At 41.7% G+C, this 27,616-nt stretch overlaps 2 protein-coding genes and 1 pseudogene across 9 annotated transcripts in view; 2 read left to right on the forward strand and 1 right to left on the reverse strand.

The window, feature by feature from the left end:
- Positions 1 to 19,241, reverse strand: part of WDR33 (WD repeat domain 33) — a 124,105-nt gene extending 104,864 nt beyond the window's left edge. For 7 of the 8 annotated variants that reach the window (XR_004380903.1, XM_032843132.1, XM_032843133.1 and 4 more), the window contains exon 1: positions 19,070 to 19,241. The gene's annotated coding sequence lies outside the window, so the exon portion shown is untranslated. Of the gene's footprint in view, positions 1 to 18,468; positions 18,518 to 19,069 lie in introns of all 8 variants that reach the window. The other variant, XM_032843131.1, reaches the window with a different exon arrangement.
- LOC116858380 lies at positions 1,816 to 2,686 on the forward strand (annotated as a pseudogene).
- A 5,848-nt stretch (positions 19,242 to 25,089) lies between the features above and the next one.
- Positions 25,090 to 25,630, forward strand: LOC116858412 (nucleotide triphosphate diphosphatase NUDT15-like). The gene is given in 3 exon segments (XM_032843204.1): positions 25,090 to 25,225; positions 25,227 to 25,253; positions 25,255 to 25,630. Coding segments are annotated over 3 exon segments (492 nt in total). The 5' UTR covers positions 25,090 to 25,136.
- Positions 25,631 to 27,616: the final 1,986 nt, after the last annotated feature.

Here is a 27,616-nt window from a genome sequence, read left to right on the forward strand (position 1 = left end):
CTTACCTGGGATCAATGGATATGTAAATAGGCAAAAGGACTTCAAAGACACCCCCTACCTCAAGCGGCAAAAATTCAAATATGAGTATTTACATTTTTCCTGGGAAAAAAAATACCCCATGGGGTCCAGAAAGTACAACACTAGTGTTGGAGACAATGACTCACCCCAGAAATATAAGTAAAAAAGTCTGAATTTTAGAAATGTCAATTTCTGCTGCTCCCCTTGCTTGTTCTCTCTCTCTCTCTCTGTATCAAATAAACAAATAAAAAATCTTAAAAAAAATTAAAATAAAATAAAATCTGAAGTTTTTGCCTATACAAAACAAGATTCTAATGAACTGCCTTTCAGGGTCTACCTTACATAGTGTATTCAATGAGCTGCATAACATTTTACTATGCAAAAATGTATCCCATTTATGTATCCCACAAAAATTATCAAAAAGGGGGGGCTGCCTGGGTGGCTCAGTGGGTTAAGCCTCTGCCTTCAGCTCAGGTCATGATCTCAGGGTCCTGGGATCGAGTCCCGCATCAGGCTCTCTGCTAGGCAGGGAGCCTGCTTCCTCCTCCTCCTCTCTCTCTCTCTCTCTCTCTCTACTTGTGATCTCTCTGTCAAATAAATTAAAAATCTTTAAAAAAAAATTATCAAAAAGGGATAAATCCCCCTCATTACTCCTCATAAGAATGACTCCTCTGAGTGCCTGGGTGGCTTAATCAGTTGAGCATCTGACTCTTGGTTTCAGCTCAGGTCATGGTCTCAGGGCCCTAGGATCAAGCCCCACACCGGGCTGCACACTCAGCATGGAATCTGCTTGTCCCTCTCTCCCTCTGCTCCCCACTCCCACGCACTCTTGCTCGCTCTCTAAAATAAATAAGTAAAATTCTTAAAAAAAAAAAAAAAAAAAAGACTCCTCATCACTTACTGAGAAGCAACATCACACAAAAAAGCAAAATCCAGGGGCCCCTGGCTGGTTCAGTCAGTGGAGAAGCGACTCTTGATCTCAAGGTTGTTAGTTAAAGCCCAAAGCTGGGTATAGAGATTACGTAAAATAAAATCTTTAAAAAAAAAAGCAGGGATGCCTGAGTGGTTCACCAGTTCCGTGTCTGACTTCAACTCATTATCTCAGGGTCCTGGGATCGACCCCCTCACTGGACTCCCCACTCTGCGAAGGAGTCAACTTGTCCCTCTCCCTCTGCCCCACCCCGCTTGCGTACTCAATCTCTCTAAAAAATAAAAACTTAAAAACAAAAGCAAAAACCATAATATGAGTGTTAATGTGAGTAAAACCACCATATTCATACACTAATAGTGCACATACTTTGACCAAGCAATTCCACTTCCCTAAATTTATCCCTACATGTATGCGATCATATGTGCATAAGGTTATTCAGTGAAGCACCTTTTGCAATAACCAAAGAGTGGAAACCACACTTGTCTGTTAAGGAGAGGACTAGTTAAAGTAAACCATAAAATATACATACAATGCATATTATGCAACTATCATAAAGGAGGTAGTTCTATTTAGGATCTTCAAATATATCGTCAAGTCAGAAAAAGCAAAGTATATGGGGCACCTGGGTGGTTCAGTTGTTAAGTGTCTGCCTTCGGCTCAGGTCATGATCCTGGGGTCCTGGAATCGACCCCTTATCAGTCTCCCTGCTTGGTGGGGAGCCTGCTTCTCCCTCTCCCACTCCCCCTGCTTGTGTTCCCTGTTTTGCTCTATCTCTGTCAAATAAATAAATAAAATCTTTTTAAAAAATTATAAAGCAGGTGACCCGGACTGCGCGCCAGCACCCCCTGGCCAACAACTCTGCCACCATGGAAGACATGAACCAGTACAGCAACAGAGAGAAATTCGCAGAGGGATCCAAGATCAACGCGAGGAAGAATCAGCAGGATGACGGTAAAATGTTTATTGGAGGCTTGAGCTGGGATACAAGCAAGAAAGATGACTGAGTATTTGTCTGGATTTGGGGAACCTGTGGACTGTACAATTAAAACAGATCCGGTGACTGGAAGATCAAGAGGATTTGGAATTGTGCTTTTCAAAGATGCTGCTAGTGTTGATAAGGCTTTGGAACTGAAAGAACACAAACTGGATGGCAAATTGATAGAACCCCAAAAGGGCAAAAGCTTTAAAAGGGAAAGAACGGCCCAAAAAGGTTTTTGTGGGCAGACTGAGCCCAGATACTTCTGAAGAACAAATTCAAGAATATTTTGGAGACTTTGGAGAGATTGAATATATTGAACTTCCCATGGATACAAAAACAAACGAAAGAAGAGGATTTTGTTTTATCACATATACAGACGAAGAGCCAGTAAAGAAATTCTTAGCAGATATCATCAAATTGGTTCTGGGAAGTATGAAATCAAAGTTGCACAACCCAAAGAGGTATATAGACAGCAAGAACAGCAACAAAGAGGAAGAGGTGCTACAGCCGGTGGACGAGGTCAGGGCCAAAACTGGAACCAAAGATTTAATAACTATTATGACCAAGGATATGGAAATTACAATAGTGCCTATGGCGGTGATCAAAACTATAGTGGCTATGACGGCTATGATTATACTGGGTATAACTATGGGAACTATGGATATGGACAGGGATCTGCAGACTACAGTGGCCAACAGAGCACTTATGGCAAGGCATCTCGAGGGGGTGGCAATCACCAAAACAATTACCAGCCATAGAAGGACGTTGGAGAAAACTGGAGGAAATTGCTAAAGTTAACTCATCTTGCAGGATGACATTGAAGATTGGTCTTCTGTTGATCTAAGATGATTATTTTGTAAAAGACTTTCTAGTATACAAGACACAACTGTGTCCAACTGTATATAGCCACCAATTAGTTTTCTTTGTTCTTACTTTGTCTTTTGCTATCTGTGTTATGACTCGATGTGGATTTGTTTATACAAATTTTATTTGTATGATTTCATGTTATACCTCAAATGCTTTCTTATGTAAAAAAAAATTATAAAACAATGTATAGATTATTAGTGTGCATGTGAAAAGCAACAAAAAAAGGAACATCTACAGTATATAAATTTGCTACATATACCTCAAAATTACTTTGGAAGATTTTGTAACAAACTATTAACAGGGATAGCTACTAGATAGATAAAAGGAAAAGACAACTGCAGGAAGAAGACAGATTCAATGTACATCCTCTTGTACCTTTTACATTTTTAACACATGCATACTGTACACAAATGAATGAGTGAATGCATAAAAACAAAATAACTTATAAAAATAATGCTACTGGGACACCTGGGTGGCTCAGTTGGTTGGACGACTGCCTTCAGCTCAGGTCATGATCCCGGGGTCCCGGGATCGAGTCCCACATTGGGCTCCCAGCTCCATGGGGAGTCTGCTTCTTCCTCTGACCTTCTCCTCGCTCATGCTCTCTCTCACTGTCTCGCTCTCAAATAAATAAATAAAATCTTTAAAAAATAATAATAATAATAATGCTACTAACTACAGTGTTAGAAACATGGTCACACCCAAAACTGGAAATATCTACCCTGGGCACAAAACAGATGTAAAAAAATATAACTGGAAATGAGCACTATGGGCAGTAAACGTGGGTGAAAAATACTCTTTATTAATATCAACTACAATTTGAGTACAGGAAACATGAAGGAGGCATTGAGCAACACATTTGGGATATGTAGGTGGGTTGGTGGGTGTGTGTGTTTATAAAATCTACCAAGAAATACTCTGCCAAATGCAGATTTAAAAGTTGAAAATCACTGCATTACTAAAACAAAAGTACACCAAAGTCCTTACCAGTAACCAATTCTAAACAGAGCTGTATGTAACAATTTAAGCACCACAAAACAATGTAATTTCTTAATTCCTGATGGGAAGATTTTCCTATTTAAAACTCTTCTAGGTATGTTAACTGTTTTAACTTTAGCTCTCTCCCAAAGACAATGAACCAAAAAGCCCTTCCGAGTTATACGATGAAATGCTCTGGGTTTTCCTGTAGAAGTGGAAAAAAACACTAAACTAGTATTCAGATGACCTGGAATCTGCCACGATGTGACTACAAATAAATTTAATCTCTTCAATCCTGTTTATCTTCCAATTAAAAGGTCTAGATTTAATGACCCCCAGAAATAAAACCATTCTGTAATTTCAAGATTACATACAGAGCAGGTAAGAATTTTCCAAAGTTTCTTGCAGCTCGTTTTTAACCTAGTTTAACAACTAAACTGAAGGTTAAGAACAAATACCTAAATTGCAGACAAAAGCACTTAACAAAAAAAATCATTCCCAAAGCAACAATCCTAAAGAGATGGTCCTGAATATTTTAAGTTTCTCAACAGCAAGATGAAATGACAAGCTGAAGGCTTTGAGTACCTCCTGATTTTGGAATAGTAGTTCTTAGTTTCTAGTTCTATAACCCATATTGGCCTAACAAGCTCCTCAGTATTTGGCATATACAGTGTCTTTAATTACCCTATGATGCATACTCTCTTAATTTGGTATTTCCCTCCACAACAGTCTGGATCTCAAATATACAGTGGTTATTAAGGACACAATAAACTGAGACTTAATCAAATATTTAAAAAGCTAAAAAAAAACTACACCGGGGTGCCTGGGTAGCTCAGTGGGTTAAGCCTCTGCCTTCGGCTTGGGTCATGATCCAGGGGGTCCTGGGATCGAGCCCCGCATCTGGGATCAAGCCCCACATCGGGCTCTCTGCTCGGCAGGGAGCCTGCCTCCCCCGCCCCCAAAACTGCCTGCCTCTCTGCCTACTTGTGATTTCTGTCAAATAAATAAATAAAATCTTAAAAAAAAAAAAGATTTATGTATTTAGAGAGAACAGGAGAGGAGAGGAAGAAGCAGGTTCCCCACTGAGCAGGGGGCCAGATGTGGCGCTCAATCCCAGGAGCCTACAGCAGATGCTAAACCAACAAAGTCACCTAGGTGCCCCAAAGGCTTATAGATGTCTAACCACAAAGTAAAACTCTCTATAACTTTCTAACCAAAAAGCCAAAGTCATAATCAACCATGAACAACAATCCACATTCTTGGATGGGTAAATCAACTGTTTAACCAATTGCTAAATGCATTAAATACAGCAAATATATATATTCATGGCTATAGGTTAGACAAAGCCTTCTTTAAATATGACACCAAAGGGTGCCTGGCTGGCTCATTAGGCAGAGCATGCAACTCCTGATCTCCAGGTTGTGAGTTTGAGCCCCATGATGGATGAAGATTACTTAAAAATAAAATCTTAAAAGAAAAAAAAGATATGACACCAAAAGCACAACCAACAAAAGAAAAAACAGACAAACTCAACATCACCAAAATTACTCTTGTGCTTCAATAACACCATCAAGAAAGTAAAAAGAATCCACAAAATGAGAGAAAATTTATTCAAATCATAGATCTGGTAAGGGATCTGTAGCATTTAGAATATACAGTAACTCTTACAACCCAATAATAAAAAGACAACCCAATTTTTTAAAAAGGCAAAGTATCTGAAAAGATATCTCTTAGAGAGTGCACGCACAATATATATATATACATTTATTATAAATCACATTATCATGGGGCAGGTTCGAGGAAGGGGAGAGCTCTGGATATGGAATGATTTCTCGGATGTATCATTAGGTGGAAAAAGAATGGGGTCACACACACAAAAGGTAAACACCAAACTTTAAAACGTTTGTTTAGCAAAGGATATAATCAACAGAGTGAAAAGGCAACCTACAGAATGGGGAAAAGTATTTGAAAATCACATATCCAATAAAGGGTTAATTATCCAGAATGGATAAAAAACTCCTACAACTCAACAAAAAAAAAATAAATAACCCAATTAAAATTGGGACAAAGGACTTGAATAGACATTTGTCTAAAGATGATATAAATGGCCAATGAACAAATGAAAAGATGCTCAATATCACTAATCATGAGATGAATGCAAATTAAAACCAAAATGAGGGAGGCACCTGGGTGGCTCAGGTTACTTCCTTTTTTAAATATTTTATTTATTTATTCGAGAAGGAGGGAGAGAGAGAGAGAACGATCCCGCGCCAGCACAAGCAGAGGGGAAGAGCAGAGGAAAAGGAAGAAGTGGACAACCCACTGAGCAAGGAGCCAACACAGAGCTCAATCCCAGGACCCAAGGATCATGACCTGAGCTAAAGGCAGACACTTAACCGACTGAGCCACCCACGTGCCCCTTGGCTCAGGTTACCATCTCAGGGTCCTAGGACTGATCCCTATGTTGGGCTCCCTGCTCAGGGAGTCTGCTTCTTCTCCCTCTGCCCCTCCCTGCTGCTCATGCACTAAGCTCTCACTCTCAAATAAAACGATCTTTAAAAAAAGAAAAAAAAACAGAATGAGGTATCACCTCACACCTATTAGAATGACTACTATCAAAAAAAACAGTAAGTAAGGGGCACCTGGGTGGCTCAGGTGGTTGAGCATTTGCCTTCAGCTCAGGTCATGATCTCAGGGTCCTGGGATCAAGTCCCACATAGCACTCTCTGCCCAGCAGGGACCCTGCATTCCACCCGCCCCCTGCCTGCCTCTCTACCTACTTATGATCTCTTACTCTCTGTTGAATAAATAAATAAAATCTCTAAGAAAAAAAAAAAGAAATAAGTGTTAGTGAGAATGTGAAGAAACTGGAACCCTTTTACACTATTAGTAGGATGGTAAAATGGTATTATCACTATGGAAAATGGGATGGAGGCTCCTCAAAAAATTAAAAGACTACCATATGATCCAGAAATCCCACTTCTGAGTATATATCCAAAAGAACTGAACACAGGATCTTGAACAGATTGGACACCCATTCTCATAGCAGCACTATTCACAACAGCCAAAAGGCAGATGAGCAATGGATGAATGGATAAACATAATGTGGTATATACATACAATGGAATATTGTTCAGCTATCAAAGGAAGGAAATCCTGTCACATGCTACAACATGGATGAACCTTGCAGACATTATGGTAAGTGTAATATGCCAGCCACAAAAAGAAATAATGCATGATTTCAATCATTATGAGGTATCTAAACTAATCAAACTCACAGAAACATAAAGTAGAACAGTGACTGCCAGAAGCAGGAGGAGGGAGAAATGGAAAGTTGTTCCACAAGTAGAGTTTCAATTTTGCAAGATGAAAAAATTCTCAAATCTGTGCCACAAATGAATGTACTTAACACTACTGACTATACACTTAAAAAATGGTTAAGATGATAAATTTTTTTTTACAATTTAAAAAAAGGTCACAAGTTTTTACAAAAGGAAAATAATACATACATACATACATACATACATTGGGTGAGTGAGAATGGGAATGGAAGGCCTAGAGACTTAAGTATTCTTTCAATGTGGTTTTATCTTTTTTTTTTAAGATTTTATTTATTTATTTATTTGACAGACAAGAGATCACAAGTAGGCAGAGAGGCAAGGTAGGCAGAGAGAGAGAGGAGAAAGCAGGCTCCCTGCTGAGCACAGAGCCTGATGTGGGGCTGGATCCCAGGACCCTGGGATCATGACCTGAGCCGAAGGCAGAGGCTTTAACCCACTGAGCCACCCAGGCGCCCCTGGTTTTATCTTTTAAACCATGTAACTATTTGATATATTTAATCAAATATTTTATTTATTTGACAGACAGAGATCACAAGTAGGCAGAGAGCTACTTGTGATCTCTGTCAAATAAATAAATTAAAAAAAAAAAATCTTAAAAATAAATAAATAAATAAATCAGGGCGCTTGGGTGGCTCAGTTGTTAAGCATCTGCCTTCAGCTCAGGTCATGATCCTAGGGTCCTGGGATCAAGTCCCACATCAGGCTCCCTGCTCGGCAGGAAGCCTACTTCTCCCTCTCACTAGCCCTGCTTGTGTTTCCTCTCTCTCTGGGTCCCTCTCTGTCAAATAAATAAAATCTTCACAAAACAAAAAAAATTAAATCAAGTTTGGGTGGCTCAGTCAGTTAAGAGTCTGCCTTCAGCTCAGGTCATGATCCCGTAGTCCTGGGATTGAACCCCACATCCCCAGGACCCCACGTCCCGTTCCCAGTCCCCACATCCCCAGGCTTCATGCTCAGCAGGGAGTCTGCTTCTCCCTCTCCCTCTCCTCCTGCTCTGTCACTTACACCCTCAAATAAATAAAAACTTAAAAAAAATATATACACAAAAAATTAAAAATTAAATCAAGAAGAATAAAGGATGGGGCGCCTGGGTGGCTCAGTAGTTAAGTGTCTGCCTTTGGCTCAGGTCATGATCCCAGAGTCCTGGGATAGAGCCCACATTGGGCTCCCTGCTTGGTGGGAAGCCTGTTTCTCCCTCTCTCACTCCCCCATTCCCCGTGCTTGTGTTCCTTCTCTAGCTGTCAAGTAAATAGACAAAATCTTTAGAAAATAAAAAATTAAAAAAAAAAGAAGAAAGGCATACCCCAATAATGAATGCAAACAAAGTCAAACTAATAAAACCAGGGGAGCCTGGGTGGCTTAATGAGTTAAGTATCTGTCTTCAGCTTAGGTCACGATCTCAAGATCCTGGGACTGAGCCCTGCATGGGGCTCTGCACTTAGCAGAGAGACTACTTGTCCCTCTCCCCCTGCCCCTACACTCCTTTCCTCTGCTTATGTGCGCACTCTCTCTCAGATAAATAAAATCATTAAAAAAAAAAAAAAATCAAACTGACCAAGTAGAAAAAAAGTGTTATTGGGAACCTGGGTGGCTCAGTCAGTTAAGCATCTGCCTTCCGCTCAGGTCATAAGCCCTGCATCGGGCTCCCTGCTCAGAAGAGAGTCTTCTCTCTCTCCCTCTACCCCTCCCCCCTGCTCACTTCTCAAATAAATAAATAAATAAATAATCTTTTTTTTTTTTAAAGATTTTATTTATTTATTTGAGAGAGAGACCATGAGAGAGAGCATGAGCAAGGAGAAGGTCAGAGAGAGAAGCAGACTCCCCGAGGAGCTGGGAGCCCTATGTGGGACTCGATCCCGGGACTCCAGGATCATGACCCGAGCGGAAGGCAGTCGTCCAACCAATTGAGCCACCTAGGCGTCCCTATTTTTTTTTTTTTAAAGTGTTACTTTAAGTAACTCTGAACACAGTTCTCTACCTGTTCATCTTTAGTAGGATACATTCTAAGGAAAATGAGGACTGAAATCACCTATATTCAGTAGGGCTGCTAGTAATAATACTGGCACTGTAAATTTGACTCTACTTTCTTTGTTGGAAATCCAATAATAATGTTAACTGTGATCTGAATTTCAAATAATATGAAAAAAACATGCCAGTATGAGGTGGGTAGGAGAGGGCGCCTGGGTGGCTCAGTCAGGCCTCCAGATCTTGATTTCAGCTTAGCTCATGATCTGAGGGTAAGGAGACTGAGGCCCATACTGCACTCCACACCCAGCTTAAGATTCTTTCAGGGTGCCTGGGTGGCTCAGTCACTTAAGAGTCTGCCTTCGGGGAATGCCTGGGTGGCTCAGTCCGTTAAGTCTGCCTTTGGCCTGGGTCATGATCCCAGGGTTGTGGGATCAAGTCCCGCCTCAGGATCCCTGCTTGGTGGGAAGCCTACTTCTCCCTCTGCCTGCTTGTGCACACTCGCTCTCTCTCTGATAAAGAAATAAATTTAAAAAAAAGAGTGTGCCTTCAGCTCAAGTTGTGATCTCAGGGTCCTGGGATCAAGCCTGGCTTCAGGCTCTCTGCTCAGCAGGGAGTCTACTTCTCCCTTTCCCTCTATGCAGGCATAGCTCTCTCTCTCTCTCTCTAATAAAAAAATCTTAAAAAAAAAAAAAAAAAAGATTCCCTCTCTCTCCCTCTGCCCCTTGCCCCTGTTCACACACACAGCTCACTCTCTCTCTCTCTCCCCGTCTCTTACCTCTCTTAAAAATAAATAAATAAAAATACAATACCAATGTAGGGGAGGGGCACTTGACTAGCTCACTCAGTGGTGCATGCAATTCTTGATCTCTGGGTTGTAAGCTTGAACCCCATGTTAGATGTATAAATTACTTAAAACTAAAATCTTAAAAAATAATTAAATAAAAAAAGAGGGGCACCTGTGTGGTGCAGCTGCTTAAGCGTCCAACTCCTGGTTGTGGCTCACTGAGATCTCAAAGTCATGGGATCCAGCCCCACGTTGGGCTCCATGCAAAGCGCAGAGTCTGCTGAAGTTTCTCTCCCTCTGCTCCTCCCCACCTGGCACACACTCTTTCTCTCTCATTAAATAAATAAATAAATCTCCTCTAAAAAATAAGTTAAATTAAAATAAAACGCCAATAGGGGCACGTGGGTGGCTCACTGGGTTAAGCCTCTGCCTTCGGCTCAGGTCATGATCCCAGGGTCCTGGGATCGAGCCCCATATCAGGCTCTCTGCTCAGCAGAGAGCCTGCTTCCTCCTCTCCGCCTGCTTCTCTGCCTACCTGTGATCTCTGTCTGTCAAATAAATAAAAAAATAAATAAAATCTTTGAAAAAAAAATAAAACAAAACACCAATATAAACTGATGATTTTTGAAAACACATTTCCTAGCTTTGTCTACTGAAGATTCTAATTGTGTAACATACTAGAAAAAGTAAAATCTGTTGAGTATGTAATAATACCCTCCAAAATAAGAGAAAACAAAACTAGTGGCCTTTACTCTTAAAAATGTCAGTTATGGGGATGCCTGGGTGGCTCAGTTGGTTAAGCCTCTGCCTTCAGCTCAGGTCATGATCCTTTGCTCAGCAGGAAGCCTGCTTCTCCCTCTGCCTGCTCCTCATGCTTGCGCTCTCTCCTGCTCTCTCTCTGACAAATAAATAACATCTTTAAAAAAAAAAAAGTCAGTCATGAAACGAAAAAAGGCCAAATAACTGGTCCTGATTAAAGACTAAAGAGATATGAGGGATCCCTTGGTGGCTTGTAAGTTAACCCTCTGGTTTTGGCTCAGGTCATGATTCCAGTATCCTGGGATCAAGCCCCGTACTGGGCTCTCTGCTCAGTGAAGAGCCTGCTTCTTCCTCTCCCTCTGCCTGCCGCTACCCCTGCATGTGCTCTTTTCTCAAATAAATTAATAAAATATATATTTTTTTAAATCTAGAGGGGCACCTGGGTGGCTCAGTCACTTAAACATCAGCCTTTGGCTCAGGTCATGATCCCATGGTCCTGGGATAGAGCCCTGCTTGGTGGGAAGCCTGCTTCTCCCTCTCCCACTCCTCCCACTGGTGTTCCCTCTCTCACTGTCTCTCTCTCTGTCAAGTAAATAAATAAAATCTTTTTTAAAAAATCTAGATTAAATCCTGAATTTTTTTTCAAAGGCACAAAATCTCTGAAGGACATTGCTCAGACAACTGGAGAAATCTGAAGCCTAATGTAAGATACTGCATCAATGTTAAGCATGTAGAATTTGTTAACACAGTGGGTATTTAAGAGAATGGTATTTTGGGACGCCTGGATGGCTCGCTCAGTCAGTTAAGCATCTGACTCAGGAGGAGCCCGATTAAATTTGGGCCAAGTATGTTTGATGCAGACACTTCACAGGTGATGATAGGGAGTTCTTAACTCAGATCTTGACCTCAAGGTCATGAGTTCAAGCCCCACATTGGGCTTTTAAAAAAAAAAAAAAGAGAAAATGATGTTTTTAGGGGAAAAGGTTCATAACATCTGTGAATGGCAGGGGAGAAAACAGGAATAAAGGGAAGGAGAGAAAAGCAAATGTGGCAAAATGTTAATAAGTGAATAGTGATGAAAACTATATTGGAGTTTTTTGTACTTTCATTGAATACTCTGTAAATCTGTATTTATTTCAAAATTTAAGGGTTTTTTTGTTTGTTTGTTTGTTTTTACGATTTTACTTACTTATTTGACAGAGGGAGAGAGAGCACAAGCAGGGGAAGCAGCAGGCAGAAGGGGAGAAGCAGGTTCCCTGCTGACAGGAAGCCAGACAAGGGTTTCAATCCCAAGACACTGGGATCATGACCTGAGCTGAAGGCAGAAGCTTAACTACTGAACCATGCCGGCGCCCCTCAAAATTTAAAGGTTTTGGGCACCTGGGTGGCTCAATCAGTTAAGGGTCTGCCTTCAGCTCAAGTCATGATCCCAGGGTTTTGGGATGGAGTCCCGCATTGGGCTCCCTGCTCATCGGGGAGTCTACTACTCCTTCTGCCCCTCTGCCACACTTGTGCTCTCACTCTCCCCCAAAAATAAATAAATAAAAATCTTTAAATTACTAAAAAGAAAAAAACCTAAAAGTTTAAAACATGAAAAGGGGAAGCTCTTTTTTTTTTTTTTAAGATTTTATTTATTTGTCAGAGAGATAGAGAGAGTACAGGCAGGCAGAGTGGCAGGCAGAGGGAGAAGCAGGCTCCCCGAGGAGCAAGGAGCCCAATGTGGGACCCGATCCCAGGACGCTGGGAGCATGACCTGAGCCGAAGGCAGCCGCTTAACGAACTGAGCCACCCAGGCATCCTGGGGGAAGCTCTTTTTTACAGAAAACAGCTATTAAGTGTAAACAACAGAGTTAGAAAACCCCAATGAAATAAATGACAAGGCCAACAATAACCAACCATTAGGTGAAAGGGGAAAGTGTACTTTTCCAATGAAGAAATCTGGTGGACACCACAGAAACAAGGAAACTTAACATGGTAAACAATGGGGCAAACTAACACCCTACTTATGGATCCTCAATAGGAGAAGAACCAGACATTCTGTTGTTCCTGAGGTAAGGCAACATAAATTATATACCATCACCTATGAAGTATCTGTGCCAAACATATCTGACCCAAATTTAATAAAGCCTCTCTAGACTTAACTTCCACCTTACAGGAATTAAAGAAACAAATTAAATGACATTTTAAGCATTCAATCAGAAAATTCTAAATGTGGAACATTCTTTAAAAAGTCAATGCAGGGGGCGCCTGGGTGGCTCAATGGGTTAAGCCTCTGCCTTGGGCTCAGGTCATGATCTCAGGGTCCTGGGATTTAGCCCCGCATCAGGCTCTCTGCTCAGCAGGAAACCTGCTTCCTCCTCTCTCTCTGCCTGCCTGTTTGCCTACTTGTGATCTCTGTCAAATAAATAAATAAAATACTAAAAAAAAAAAAAAAAAAAAGTCAATGCCGGGGTGCCTGGGTGGCTCAGTGGGTTGAGCCTCTGCCTTCGGCTCAGGTCGTGATCTCAGGGTCCTGGGGTCGAGCCCCACATCGGACTCTCTGCTCAGGCAGGAGCCTGTTTCCCCCTCTCTCTGCTTGCCTCTCTGCCTACTTGTGACCTCTCTCTCTGTCAAATAAATAAATAAAATTTTAAAAAATAATAAAATAAAATAAAACAAATAAAATAAAAAGTCAATGCCAGGGGCACATGGGTGGCTCAGTCAGTTAAGCGGCTGCCTTTAGCTCAGCTCATGATCCCATGGTCCTGGGACTGAGTCCCGCATAGGCTTCCTGCCCACAGAGAAGCCTGCTTCTCCCTCTCCATCTGCCTCCCCTCTCAGCTCATGCTCACTCACTCTCTCTCTTTCAAACATTTAAATGAAATCTCTTAAAAAAAAAAAAAAGACAGAAAGAAAAGAAATAAATAATAAAAATTAAAAAATAAGAAGTCAGAAAAAAAAGTAAGAAGTCAGTCCCAGATACTTAATGCTAATTGCCTTAGTCATAATAATGGTACTGTGTTTTTAATATTACCTTAGGTAGAGTCTGGTTTGAAATAAAAATGTATCAAGTGTAGAAGAATGGCATTATCTTAAAGAGATGCATCCTGAGGTATTTAGGGGACAAACAGTATGATAAATGTAATTTTTTTAAGTGTTTTTTTTTTACTTATTTATTTGACAGACAGAGATCACAAGTAGGCAGAGAAGCAGGTTCCCCGCTGAGCAGAGACCCGGATGCAGGGCTTGATCCCAGGACCCTGGGATCGTGACCTGAGCCGAAGGCAGAAGCTTTAACCCACTGAGCCACACAGGTGCCCCTGCAAATTTTTTTTTTAAGATTCTATTTAATTTACTTGACAAAGAGAGAGAGGGAGATCACAAGAAGGCAGAGAGGCAGGCAGAGAGAGAGGTGGAAGCAGACTCTCTGCTGAGCAGAGAGCCCAATGCAGGGCTTGATCCCAAGACCCTAAGATCATGACCTGAGCCAAAGGCAGAGCCTTAAGCCACTGAGCCACCCAGGCGCCCCTGATATATGCAATTTAATTTCAATTGACTGTTGAGAGGGGAGTGAAAGAGGGCTAAAGCAGAATAGTTAAATGTTAATAACAGGTAAATCGAAATGGAAGGTAATAGGTGTTCATTCTCTCAACTTTTCTGGATGTTTACAATTTCCCATAATATACAAAGATGGGGGAAAATTTATCAGAATATTCCACATACAAAAAAGGGGAAACTGCTCCTTAAAAGTATCTTACTAAATGGGACAGTGAATAGAGCACGTGCCCATAACAAACTCAGCCAGTACTTACCGTCCAAGGACCTGCTCAAAATGGGTAAGACATAGTGCCAAGTACTACAGGACACAAAGTAACAGAAGGCAGTCACACAGACCCTAGGTTAACTGGAGAGAGGAGTTATAAAGTCACTGAAGACCTCATTAATAGGATAAGATTTACCTGGATTTTGAGGAATGGATAGGATATGAATGGTCTGAGAGTGGGGAGGCAAGCAAAGAGGTCTTAAGTAAAGGCCAAGGAGCAGAAATAAACCAGATCTGTGTGAAAACGAATCCCAGTAGTCATGAGGAAAATTTTCACAGAAAACTCACTCTATCTAGGCCTAGGCTTTATAAATACAAAAATATAAGGCAATAAAGCATCTGCCTTCAAAGAGTTCACAAAGGAGTGGAGAAGATCACAATCAAAATACATCAAGTAGATATGCACAAAATGCTTTAATAACAGAGAAAAGAAACAGTTTGGCAGAGGAATGAGACTGTAAGACTTTAACAAAAATATGAGTTAAACTTTAAAAACTGAAAAGGAGGAGGGGAGGCAAAATAGGTAAAGGGGGTCAAAGGTAGAAACTTCCAGTTATTTAAAAAAATCAGTCATGGGGATGTAAGGTACAATATCGTGACTATAGTTAATAATACTATATTGCATATATGAAAGATGCTGAGTAGATCTTAAGTTACCACAAGAAAAAAAATTGGTGGGGCACCTGGGTAGCTGAGCGGGTTAAAGCCTCTGCCTTCAGCTCAGGTCATGATCCCAGAGTCCTGGGATCAAGCCCCGCATTGGGCTCTCTGCTCAGCAGGGAGCCTGCTTCCTCCTCTCTCTCTGCCTCCCTCTCTGCCTACTTGTGATCTCTGTCTCTGTCAAATAAATAAATAAAATCTTAAAAAAAAAAAGATATAAACTACACTAATTGATCATTTTACAATATATACAAATTGTATCTATTTTACAATATATACAAATATATATACAATATACAAGATATATAAGTATTACAATATATACAAATACCTCGAACTAATATCATGTTACATTTCGATTATACCTCAAAAAAAAACCCTGAAAAATGAATTAGCCAATTAAATTCAAGTCACAGAAAGAAAAAATGCCATAATTTAATAAATGCTTACTATGTTATCACTTTCTTTCACCTATGAAATAACTATTACAATAATTACTATTTTTACATACAAGGACACTGACCCAATATAAAAAAGCTGGCTAGGGGAGACTGGGTGGCTCAGGTCATAATCCCAGGGCTCTGGGGTCAAGCCCCTTGCAGGGCTCCCTGCACAGTGGGGAGTCTGCTTCTCCCTCTCCCTCTGCTGCTCTCCCTGCTTGAGCTCACACGAGCTCTCTCCCTCTATTGAATAAAAAAAAAAAAAAAAAAAAAAAGGCTGGCTAGTGGTGAACCTGGCACTCAAACCTAAGCCTGTCTACTGCTGAAAGCCATCCCCTTTCCAATACTAACCAGGCTCTGAGAATTTATAAGCACTTAAATTATGCATATAAGGTAAAATACAAACATTATGAAGTCAGTCCTCCAACAGAAAATACTAAATAACATGTTCAAGGACCAGAAAGGAAGAGAGTAATGCAGGTAAGACTTTTCCAACATACTTAAGAGTTTCTGTGTCTAAGACCAATGTTAATGTAAGTCTTTTGCAATGGGGACAGAAATGTTATCAACCAGAATGTGTTCATGGAGAAAAGGTTTTAACTTACGTCACTGTCAAAGACAAAGATCAAATATCTTTCAGCATTGAAACTATGGTCTGGCAACTTACTTGTCATACAACACATTACAGCAACAGAGAAACTTTCACCATTCCACACACAGACACACACAAATCCAGATATAAGACCTCTCACAAGCAAAAGTTTCAACAAACAAGGGCGCCTGGGTGGCTCAGTGGGTTAAGCCTCTGCCTTCAGCTCAGGTTGTGATCTCAGGGTTTGGGGATGGAGCCCTGCATCAGGCTCTCTGCTCAGCAGGGAGCCTACCTCCCCCACTCTCTCTTTGCCTGACTCTGCCTACTTGTGGGGTCTCTCTCTCTCTAATAAATCTTTAAAAAAAGAAATGTTTCAACAAATAAAATCTTGGAATAATGTTTGACAGAAAACTAAGGAAAATCCAGAATTTTACAACAAATCTAAAATGCGTAAACAAGTGTTAAGTTTATGAATTTAAGTAAATTTACTTTGGTAATGAAGATTTTTAATCTGCAGACTACAAACACTTTATCTAAAAACAGTTGTAAAGATCCTAATTTTTCCTAAGCAATCTCAAAAGGACTCCGTATGTATATTTGTAAGTGAAAGACTTTCACTAGTATTTCTGTCAACATATTGGTTGTAGTTTTAAAGCTTTACTATGAGGGTACCTGGGTAGCTCAGCAAGTTAAGCTTCTGCCTTCCACTCCCTGCTCAGTGGGGAGTGAACTTCTCCCTCTACCCCCCACCCCCACTTCGTGCACTCTCTCAAATAAATAAAATCTAGCCTCTGCCTTCAGCTCAGGTCATGATCCCAGAGATCCCATCGGGCTCTCTGCTCAGTGGGGAGCCTGCTTCCTCCTCTTTCTCTGCCTGCCTCTCTGCCTACTTGTGATCTGTCAAATAAATGAATAAAATTAAAAAAAAAAAAAAAGTCAGGGACGCCTGGGTGGCTCAGTGGATTAAAGCCTCTGCCTTTGGCTCGGGTCATGACCTCAGGGTCCTAGGATCGAGCCCCACATCAGGCTCTCTGCTCAGCAGGGAGCCTGCTTCCTCCTCTCTGCCTGCCTCTCTGCCTACTTGTGATCTCTGTCAAATAAATAAATAAAATAAAATTTTAAAAAGTCAAATAAATAAAATCTTTAGAAAGAAAGCAAGCATGCTTTATTATGATCTTACTTCCTTATTCAGAAATATGAAACAGTCTGAATGTGAGCAATAAATAACATGTTTTCCCAAAGTAATGTGAAAAATGTGGACACTACTTAGCAAAGAGAACTATGAATAAGCACCTTAAGTGGTTAGTAAAAGTGTAATTAAAGCCGTAGGTCAAGATACAACTGTGATGGCAAAATCTGACCTTTTAATATTTTTCATCAACCAAAGAATGCAAGTTAAGTCATCAACATCATAGATAGGAATTTATTTGTAACTAACTCATTGTGATATAAGGCCAACTTCCTACCAATACTCTTACCACTAGTACAGAAAGGTAAAATTTTTCTGTAAATTTCAATAAAATATGCTAAATATGTAACTTCAAACCTCTGCGCAAACTCAAATCGATACAGTATTTCATCTTTTAGGCAGAGACCATTAAAAAGGGCAAAAAGTTGGGGCGCCTGGGTGGCTCAGTGGGTTAAAGCCTCTGCCTTCCGATCGGATCATGATCCCAGGGTCCAGGGATCGAGCCCCACATCGGGCTCTCTGTTCAGTGGGGAGCCTGCTTCCTCCTCTCTTTCTCTGTCTGCCTCTCTGCCTACTTGTGATCTCTGTCTGTCAAATAAATAAATAAAATCTTAAAAAAAAAAAAAGGGCAAAAAGTATCTTATGGTGATTAAAAATGGATGTCAAATGCAATTAAGATTAGGAAAAGAAAAATGCCACCATGGGAACAATTAATATGCTTCCTTTTAACTAAGTCTCTAAAAGTTTTGTTTGAATTAAATAGACCTGCTACCGCACCACGCTCACAGGCAAAATATACTGCGTGCACCAGATTTCCAGAGCGTACTTAAAAGTCAACTCAGCGCTCTCAAGAGGTATTCCCCGGGCTTTTTTGTTCATACTCGAACGTCTTCCTAAGTTCCTGAACAGTAAACGTAACGTCATATGTGCATAAATTACTTGAAAACATTGACAGGCTTTCTACAAGTAACTTTTATGATCTGATTTAAACTGATCCAATTACGGAATTCCTTATAGACCCACCTTCCTCTTTCCACGGAAGGGCCACTAACCACAAGGGTTACAACAACCTAGTATCAATATTTATTTTCTTTTCTAAAAAAAATAATAAAGTTTTCTAAGATCCTAAAATATCTGGTTATCAGAAAGCAATTTAAAACCGGAGATGTGGAGGGAGTTGTTGAAGGGGACACTGACAGGTAGCATGATCTAAAGCAAACAAAACAGAAATGTAACTTTTCCAAAGGAGGAGGGTTTTTGCTTGTCAAACTGTGGACTCACCCCTGTTAAAAACACCAATTTCAAGCCACGATAATATCAAGGCTAAACCTCCCGCTGTTTCATAGGTTTCGCATTCACCTCCCGAGACCCCTTGAACCAACCAAAGCCACGTACCATTCAACTCTCGGCTCAACCCCTTCCACTCCCGCCCCAAATCTGTTTAACGCGTTTCCCTTCTCCAAACTTTACGTCTTACCCGTGGCCTACACTACCTACGTCTTCTTGTCGCCACCGGTTCCCAGTCAGGAACCTTAGTCCTACCCTGCCCTCCTTCCCCGCTCTGCCTCAAGCCTCTAGCTCCCTCCCCTAAAGCTCGAACTAGCCTCAGTGGGCCCTCCCGACGACGATCGTCCTCGTTCTCCCAACCTGTCCCCAGGCGCCCCTCCAGGCCCCCAAAGCACGCAACGGCCGAGCTTGAAAATGGCGGAAAGTGCCGCCGCCTGCTGCAGGCGAAGGGTCCCGTGCCGCCGCTGCACTCACCCTCCGGCGCTGAGCAGAGCTCCTAATGAATAGTGTGCGAAGGGTTTGTCTTCACTGTCGAGAACTTCTCTCCCGCCTGGCCTTTTCCCTCCACCCGTCTCAATCCCTCTCTTCCAAAGGAGCAGCCGCCATCTTCCCCTACGAGCCACCGAGCGCACGCCCTGGCGTCATCACGCACCGTCGATCGTTATACGTCATGCGCGCCTGGCTCTTAGCTCCGTCGGCCTCAATCTGCGCAGGGGCTTAGGTGAGGGGCGGGACTCCGCCAGATACCCCACGCCGCCTGAGGGAGAGCTTCCTTTGTTCCCGCTGAGAGGAAATCGGCGCAGCAGGTTGGAGGCCAGTACGGTTTGTTGTGCTTTCTTCACACTGTGAGCTAAACTTAATGCTCTCAGAAACACCCCCGTTTTAAAGTTTGAATAAGAAATTTGCTCAGGTGGGGCGCCTCGGTGGCTTAGTGGGTTAAGCCTCTGCCTTCGGCTCAGGTCATGATCTCAGGGTCCTGGGATCCAGCCCCACATCGCTCTTCCCAGTGGGGAGCCTGCTTCCCCTGCTCTCTCTGCCTACCTGCGATCTCTCTCTCTCTGTCAAATAAATAAAAATAAAATCTTTACAAAGAAAAATATGCTGAGGGGGTGCCTCGGTGGCTCTGGCCGGTTGAGCGGCTGCCTTCAGCTCGGACCGTGACCGGATCTGGCTTGTCCTGGGATGGACCCCGCCTGGGGCTCCCTGCTCAGCGGGAGCCGGCATTTCCCTTTCCTTCTGCCTGCCGCTCTGCCCGCTTGTGCTTCTGTCAAATAAATAAGTAGATTATATAAATTTCTTCCGGGGTCGATGCGGCACTTACAGTATTTGGCCAAGACACCTCTTCCCACCCCCCAACAATGAAATTGTGGGCAAGGCACTTGGCTTTGCTGAGTCTATGAAATTGAGGCTTCTGCCTGACCGTATTTTGAGCTTTTATTTTTGGGGTTTTTTGTTTTGTTTTCGTATTTTGAGCTTTTAAATGAAAGCACCCAGCTTAGTCAAGCACGAAGTTGCTTACATTACTTTTTTTTTTTTTAAGATTTTATTTATTTATTTGACAGAGATCACAAGTAGGCCGAGAGGCAGGCGAGGGGGCGGGGGCGGGGAACAGGCTACCTGCTGAGCAGAGAGCCTCGCAGGCGCCAGTTGCTTACATTACTTGATGCAAATCGCGCTGGTAGGTTATCTCCTTTCCTCTCAGTCAGACCAGGTTGTAAAAACTGTACCCGGTAGTACAGCCACTTTGGAAAACTGTTTAACAGTGCTTGTCAGAGCTAAGTCTTACTCACCCTGCGACCCAGCAATTCCCTCCAAATGGAATGAGTGCATACATCTACTCACGGCTTGTACAGGAGTGTTCGTGGGGTGCCTGCCTGGGTAGCTCAGTGGGTTAAAGCCTCTGCCTTCAGCTCAGGTCATGATCTCAGGGCCCTGGAATCAAGCCCCGCATCAGGCTCTCTGCTCGGCGGAAAGCCTGGTTCCCTTCCTCTCTCTGCCTGCCTCTCTGCCTACTTGTGATCTCTGTCTGTCAAATAAATAAATAAAATCTTTAAACAAAAAACACTGCTATGAACACTCTAAAAAAAAAAAAGAATAAATAATTTTTTTTTTTTAAAGAGTGTTCATAGCAGTGTTTTTTGTTTAAAGATTTTATTTATTTATTTGACAGACAGAGATCACAAGTAGGCAGAGAGGCAGGCAGAGAGAGAGAGACGAGGATGCAGGCTTCCTGCTGAGCAGAGAGCCCGATGCGGAACTCGATCCCAGGACCCTGAGATATGACCTGAGCCAAAGGCAGAGGCTTAACCCACTGAGCCACCCAGGTGCCCCTCATAGCAGCTTTGATCAGAGTAATCAATCACTGGTAACCCAAATCAGTAGTTGTGCCAGTAAATGAATTGTATTGTGGTTCTACAGTGAACTACTACCCACCCATGGGAAATAATTACTGAAAAAGACAACAATTTGGATGCATATCACAAACACTGTTGAGTTGGCTCAAAAGAGAACACTAAATGATCCCATTTATATGAAGTTTAGAATACAACTTCCAAACAAGTGATCTTCTAACTTCTGGGAAATAATATGGCAATATGAATCAAGAATCTTAAAATATTGGGTCTCCTGGCTCCCTTTAGAGCATGCAACTCTTGATCTCTGGGTCATGAGTTTGAGCTCCACATTGGGCAAAGAGATGACTTAAAAAATAGTTTTAAAATGAAGGAGTTTTATAGGCAAATAGTGAGAATAAGGAAGTTATACTAGACAAAAAGGTAGATTGTTAGGGCAAAGTCACTTTGCTTTAGAAGATGGCAGGGGGTCTATCAGGCAAATTACCTAACTAGTACTGATTAGGTGATTTACTGATTGATTGGTGTAAGATCCCATTTCTGGGAGAACCCAAATTACAGTTACCTTAAGTCTTCTTTTGGTGATGTGGGGCTAAACATAAGTGACACCATTTTATGGTGGTCTTGTTTTTAACACTAGGATATGTGGGGGTATATATACCCCCCTAAAAGAATATGTAGAGGTGGGAGTGGGAGGAGCAGTGATGGGTGATATGGAGGAATTCATAACTCAGTCAACAGACCACTATTTAAGCATGAAACAGTGCTGCCCTGCATTCCCTCTAACTTCCAGGTACAGAATAAACCAGTTATCAAAAGAGAGTTCCTTGCAGAACAAGAGACAGACAATTCCAGTTCCATGTGGTTAGGCATAGGATAGGATGGCAGGAACTCTGAAGGAAAGTGGGATTCTCACAAGCTGAAGTGGGAGAATCGAGTCAGGAAGTGACCCTAAGCAGTCCACCCTTCAGTAGGGTTCTAAAGGTAGAAAAGAAAAGTGACAAGCAAATGGTCCGTTCCTAGATATCACAGCAACAAGTGGTAGGGAAGGCATTCAAGCATATTAAAGTGTCCCAGTCCTTGAATATTCTCAAGATGTGCTGCATTAGAGGATCAATCTAATAAATAAAAGCTTTTCATACCTCTAATCTTGCAAGTCCTGCTGGGAAAATTGTTTTTTAAATTGACTAGGAGTTGGACTACAAGTATGCAAACAGTTATATTCTGTATTCTTTTTTTTTTAAGATTTTATTTATTGGGGCACCTGGGTGGCTCAGTGGGTTAAGCCTCTGCCTTCAGCTCAGGTCATGATCTCAGGGTCCTGGGATCGAGCCCCACATCAGGCTCTCTGCTCAGCGGGAAGCCTGCTTCCCTCCTCTCTCTCTGCCTGCCTCTCTGCCTACTTGTGATTTCTCTCTCCGTCAAATAAATAAAATCTTTTTAAAAATAAAAAGATTTTATTTATTTATTTGAGAGAGAGAGAGAGAGAGAGCATGAGCAGGATGAGGGGCATAGAGAGAAGCAGATTCCCTGCTGAGCAGGGAGTCCAATGTGGGGCTTGATCCCAGGACTCTGGGATTTTGACCTGAGCCTAAGGCAGATGCTTAACTGACTGAGCCACCCAGGTGCTCTATGTTCTGTGTTCTATAGAATTTATACAAATGATCTTCTGTCTCCAAAAAAAAGTTAATAAAGAATAGAGACATCGAGGCACTTGGCTAGCTCTGTCATTAGAACAACAACTCTTGATGTTGGGACTGCGAGTTGGAGCCCCACATTGGGCAGAGAGCTTACTTTAAAAGAGGAGGGAGTTACCCAGGTGGCTCAGTCATTTAAGTGGCTGCCTTCAGCTCTGGTAATGGTCATGATCCTGGAGTCCTAGGATCCATCGATCTGCATCAGGCTCCATGCTGAGTGAGAAGCTTGCTTCTCCCTCTGCCCCTCCCCCTGTTGATGTTCTCTCTCTCGCTCAAATAAATAAAATCCTTTTTTAATTTTTTTATTTATTTTTTATTTATTTACTTTAATTAAATTTAATATTTTATTTATTTATTTATTTATTTATTTGACAGAGAGAGAGAGAGAGCACAGTAGGGGGAGCAGCAGGCAGAGAGAGAGAGAGGAAAAAGTAGCCTCCTCATTGAACAGGGAGCCCAGTGCAGGGCTCCATCCCAGTACCCTGGGATCATGACCTGAGCCAAAGGCAGATGCTTCACCACTTAAGCGACTGAGCCACCCAGCCAGCCCCCCCGCCTTTTTTTTAAGTTTCATTCATTTATTTGACAGAGAGAGGGAGTACAAACAAGGGAAGGGGCAGGCAGAGGGAGAGGGAAAAGCAGGCTCCTTGTTGAGCAAGGAGCCTGATTCGGGACTTGATCCCAGGGTCCTGGGATCGAGCCCCACATCGGGTTCCCTGCTCAGCAGGGAGCCTGCTTCCCTCTCTCTCTCTCTCTCTGCCTGCCTCTCTGCCTACTTGTGATCTCTGTCAAATAAATACATAAAATCCTTAAAAAAAAAAAAAACTGTTGCAGACTGTTATGGATTAGAGACTTAGGGGAAAAAATCAACTGAGCAAAATTAAAGATCTAATTGGCTTTGTTAAGTGATTCATAAATCCTTCAGCATCCCATCCAGCAAAAGAAAGGAACTCCAAGGAGCTACCCAAAAGGAAGGTTTTTAGGGGCTCCTGGGTGGCTCAGTGGGTTAAAGCCTCTGCCTTCGGCTCAGGTCAATGTCTCAGGGTCCTGGAATCTAGGCCTGTGTTGGGCTCTCTGCTCAGCAGGGAGCCTGCCTCCCTGCCTACTTGTGATCTCTCTGTCAAATAAATAAAATCTTTTTTAAAAATTTAAAATATTTAAAAATGAAGGTTTTTATAAACAAATGGAGTGGGACAATTGGCAAAAGAAAAGTAAGAATCATTTCAGGTAAGGTCACCTCTTGAGAACGAGGCAGTCTTACTAGGTGGAATACCTCAACTTTGGAGAATGGAGAAGGCCAATGTGACAGTGTTGGGGAGGAAAAATTTCCTGTACCATTTAAAATTCTTTAAGCTAGTGTAAGAATAAAATCGACATGAGACAGATTAACAGGAAAAAAAGCCAAGTTAATTACATGTGCAGGGAAGCCCAATAACAAAATTCAGATCCAAGGAAGTGACTAGGACAGGTAGTTTTTTACATTTCTAGACAATGAGACAATAAATCTGTGAGCAATTAACAGGACAAAGAAAATTCTTCATGAGCTTCAGTAGGTAAGGAATTTTTTTATTTATTTTTATTATTTTTTTTTTTAGGTAAGGAATTTTAAACAGAATTAATGTTGGATAGCAAACTAGTAGAAAGTAACAGCATTATTTATATAGCCTTCTCAGGTCTAAATTCCATATCTCTGGAGATAAGGCTGTATCTTTACCTCCTGGTACAGAGAGGATACCTTTCACATGGGAGATTTATCTCCTGTTTTCCTGGAGACAAAGGAGCATCAGGAGACAAAGGAACATCAAAGTTCTTATTGAATTGGCTGTTTAAGTAATTTTATTTAAAATAATTAGCATAGGGGCACCTGGTGGCTCAATGGGTTGAAACCTCTGCCTTCAGCTCAGGTCATGATCCCAGGGTCCTGGGATCAAGCCCCATATCCGGCTCTCTGCTCAGCAGGGAGCCTGCCTCCCTTCCTGTCTCTCTGCCTGTCTCTCTGCCTACTTGTGATCTCTGTCAAATAAATAAATAGGGTCTCTAAAAATAAAATAAAATATTAAGCATACAGGACACCTGGCTGGCTCAGTCAGTTAAGCATCAACTCTTGATTTTGGTTCAAGTCATGATCTCAGGGTCATGAGATGGAGCCCCACATGGGGCTCTACGCTCAGGGGGAAGTCTGCTTGTCCATCTCCCTCTGCTCCTCCCCACCCTAATATATAGATAAAATCTATAAATAAATAAATAGGGGTGCACGGGTGGCTTGATGGGTTAAGTGTCCCAAGTCCATTTGGGCTCAGGTCATGATCTCAGGGTTGTGAGATTGAGCCCTGGGCTCTGAGCTCAACATAGAGTCCACTTGGGATTCTCCCTCTGCCCCTTTCCCCTGCTCACAAGCTATAAATAAATAAATAAATAATTGAAATAAATAAATAAAACAATCAGTATGCCAAAGTAGCACCTTTTGGCTGGCCTCTGCTGGGTCCTCATGCTATGATGGCCCACCTGGAGCCTCCCAGGCAGCGTCCTAGAATCTCCGTAGGAGTAGTGGTGACTAGCAGCCAGCATCCTCTTTGTTTCCTCCCGCAAGAGGAAAGGGTCAGTTGGAGATGCAGTTTTCAATTCCCTGGGGCCATTTGGAGTTTGGTGAAACATGGGAAGAAGCAGCTCTTCACCTGAAAAATACCCTCTTTGCCTTAGTTGTGAATTTCTTTGTTGAGAAAGAAAATTACCATTATGTGACCGTACTAAGGAAAGGAGAGGTAGATCTGACTCATGACCCAGAACCAAAGATTACAGAGCCTAAAAAAAATGAAAGGTGTGAGCGCGTTCCCTGGGAAGAATTTTCTCCTTTGGACCAGCTTTTCTGGGCACTGCGTTGTTTAAAGGAACAAGGCTACAATCCATTTAAAGAAGACTTGGATCACCTGGTAGAACACAAAGAACATCATCTTTGGGGAACAAGAAGAGAACCTGATTTATTTTAAAAAGACAAAGTCTTGTTAGAGAATGAAAAATATCTACATTTATGAACAACTTTTTTTTTTTAAGATTTTATTTATTTATCTGACATCACAAGTAGGCAGGGAGGCAGGAGAGGGAAAGAGGGAAGCAGGCTCCCTGCTGAGCAGAGAGTCTGATGTGGGGCTGGATCCCGGGATCCTGAGATCATGACCCAAGCCGAAGGCAGAGGCTTAACCCACTGAGCCATGCAGGTGCCCTGAACAACTCCCTTTTGTCTAAAAAGTTCCATATGAGTGTCAATTTATTTGATCTCTCTTAATATAGCCACTACCCTTTCAGGCAGTACTTGTGAAAAAATTGTCATTATGTCATGAATTGCATTTCAGACTCAATGTGATAAATGGTGATGTTGTAGCAAAAAAAAAAAAAACAAAACACATTTTGGGTTGGCTTAACCTTGACCCCTACAACAGATTATGTCACTGGTACTGACCAGAGAATCCCTAACTGACCAAGTAAGACTACATTGCTGAAGGAAGTTGAAACTGCAATTAGGTTAGGGATTAAACGCTATGGCCTAACATAAGTGACTCCATTTTGGACCTGTGATTTTCTTTTTAACGACACATACCACCCAAATGCAAAGTGTGCTTTTGTTTCGAACCTGAATTTAACAAACTGACTTAAAAAAAGAAAGAAAGAAAAATTTTTGGTAAAATGAGGATGTGAACATGGAATGGGTGGATATTACATGGCAGTAAAAAAATTGTTAAATTTTTTGGGGTGCCTGGGTGGCTCAGATGGTTAAGTGTCCGCCTTCAGGGGCTCCTGGGTGGCTCAGTGGGTTAAAGCCTCTGCCTTCGGCTCAGGTCATGATTCCAGGGTCCTGGGATCGAGCCCCACATCAGGCTCTCTGCTCACCAGGGAGCCTGCTTCCCTTCCTCTCTCTCTGCCTGCCTCTGCCTACTTGTGATCTCTGTGTGTCAAATAAATAAATAAAATCTCAAAAAAAAAAAAAAAAGTGTCTGCCTTCAGGTCATGATCTCCACATTCTAGGACTGAGCCCAACATCGGGCTCCCAGCTTAGCAGAGAGTCTGCTTCTCCCTCTCCTTCTTCTTCTCTACCTCTTTGTCTCTCTCTCAAATGAATAAATTAAAAAAAAAAAATCTTTAAAACAGAATTGTTCAATTTTTTACATGTAACTGATATTTGGTTAAAATTTTTAATTTTTTTTTTTTTGAGACAGCATGTGTGAGCTGGGCAGAAGGGGCAAAGGGAGAGAGAGAATCTTAAGCAGGTTCAACTTGGGGCTCGATCTCATGACCCTGACATCATGACCCAAACTAAAATCAAGAGTCAGACACTTAAAATGACTGAGCCACCCGGGTACCCCTGATTAAATTTTTAAAATATTTTCTTATTAGTTACATTCTGAATTATTTGTGGGTTAAATGGTATATTAAATGATAAGATGGTATTTGCTTTAAAACATTCCAGCCAAGAACATCAGCAGAAATGGTTAATAAGGACATCCAAAAAAACTTCTTTGTAAAACAACACATTGGCAAAAATTTCTCAAAATCAACCTTTTCAGTTTTTCAGAACTTGAGAAATTAACTAAGGGTTTGCAACAATTTGAGGAATGCTTATTTTTTGTTTGTTTTACATGGCTGAATATCCTTAAGGGGGAAAGGGAGGAAAGAGGGAGACAGATGACACAAGTTGGCTAAGTGATAGATAATTAGAGTTCATTATGCTATTCTGTTTTTGTATGTATTTGAAATTTTCTTTATTCCTTTTTTTAAGAAAGATTTTATTTATTTAGAGAGAACACATGAGCTAGGGTAGGGGGGAGAAGGCAAAGGGAGAGGGAGAGAAAGAATCCCTAGCAGACGCCACACTGAGCTCAAAGCCTTACAAAGGGCTCGATCTCACAACCCTGAGATCATGACCTGAGCCAAAATCAAGAGTCGGACACTTTTTTGGGTTTTTGTTTTTAAGATTTTAT

This window comes from Lontra canadensis, unplaced genomic scaffold (genome assembly GCF_010015895.1).
Source record: "Lontra canadensis isolate GAN:19392208 unplaced genomic scaffold, GSC_riverotter_1.0 scaffold136, whole genome shotgun sequence".
NCBI classification, from domain to species: Eukaryota; Metazoa; Chordata; class Mammalia; order Carnivora; family Mustelidae; genus Lontra; species Lontra canadensis.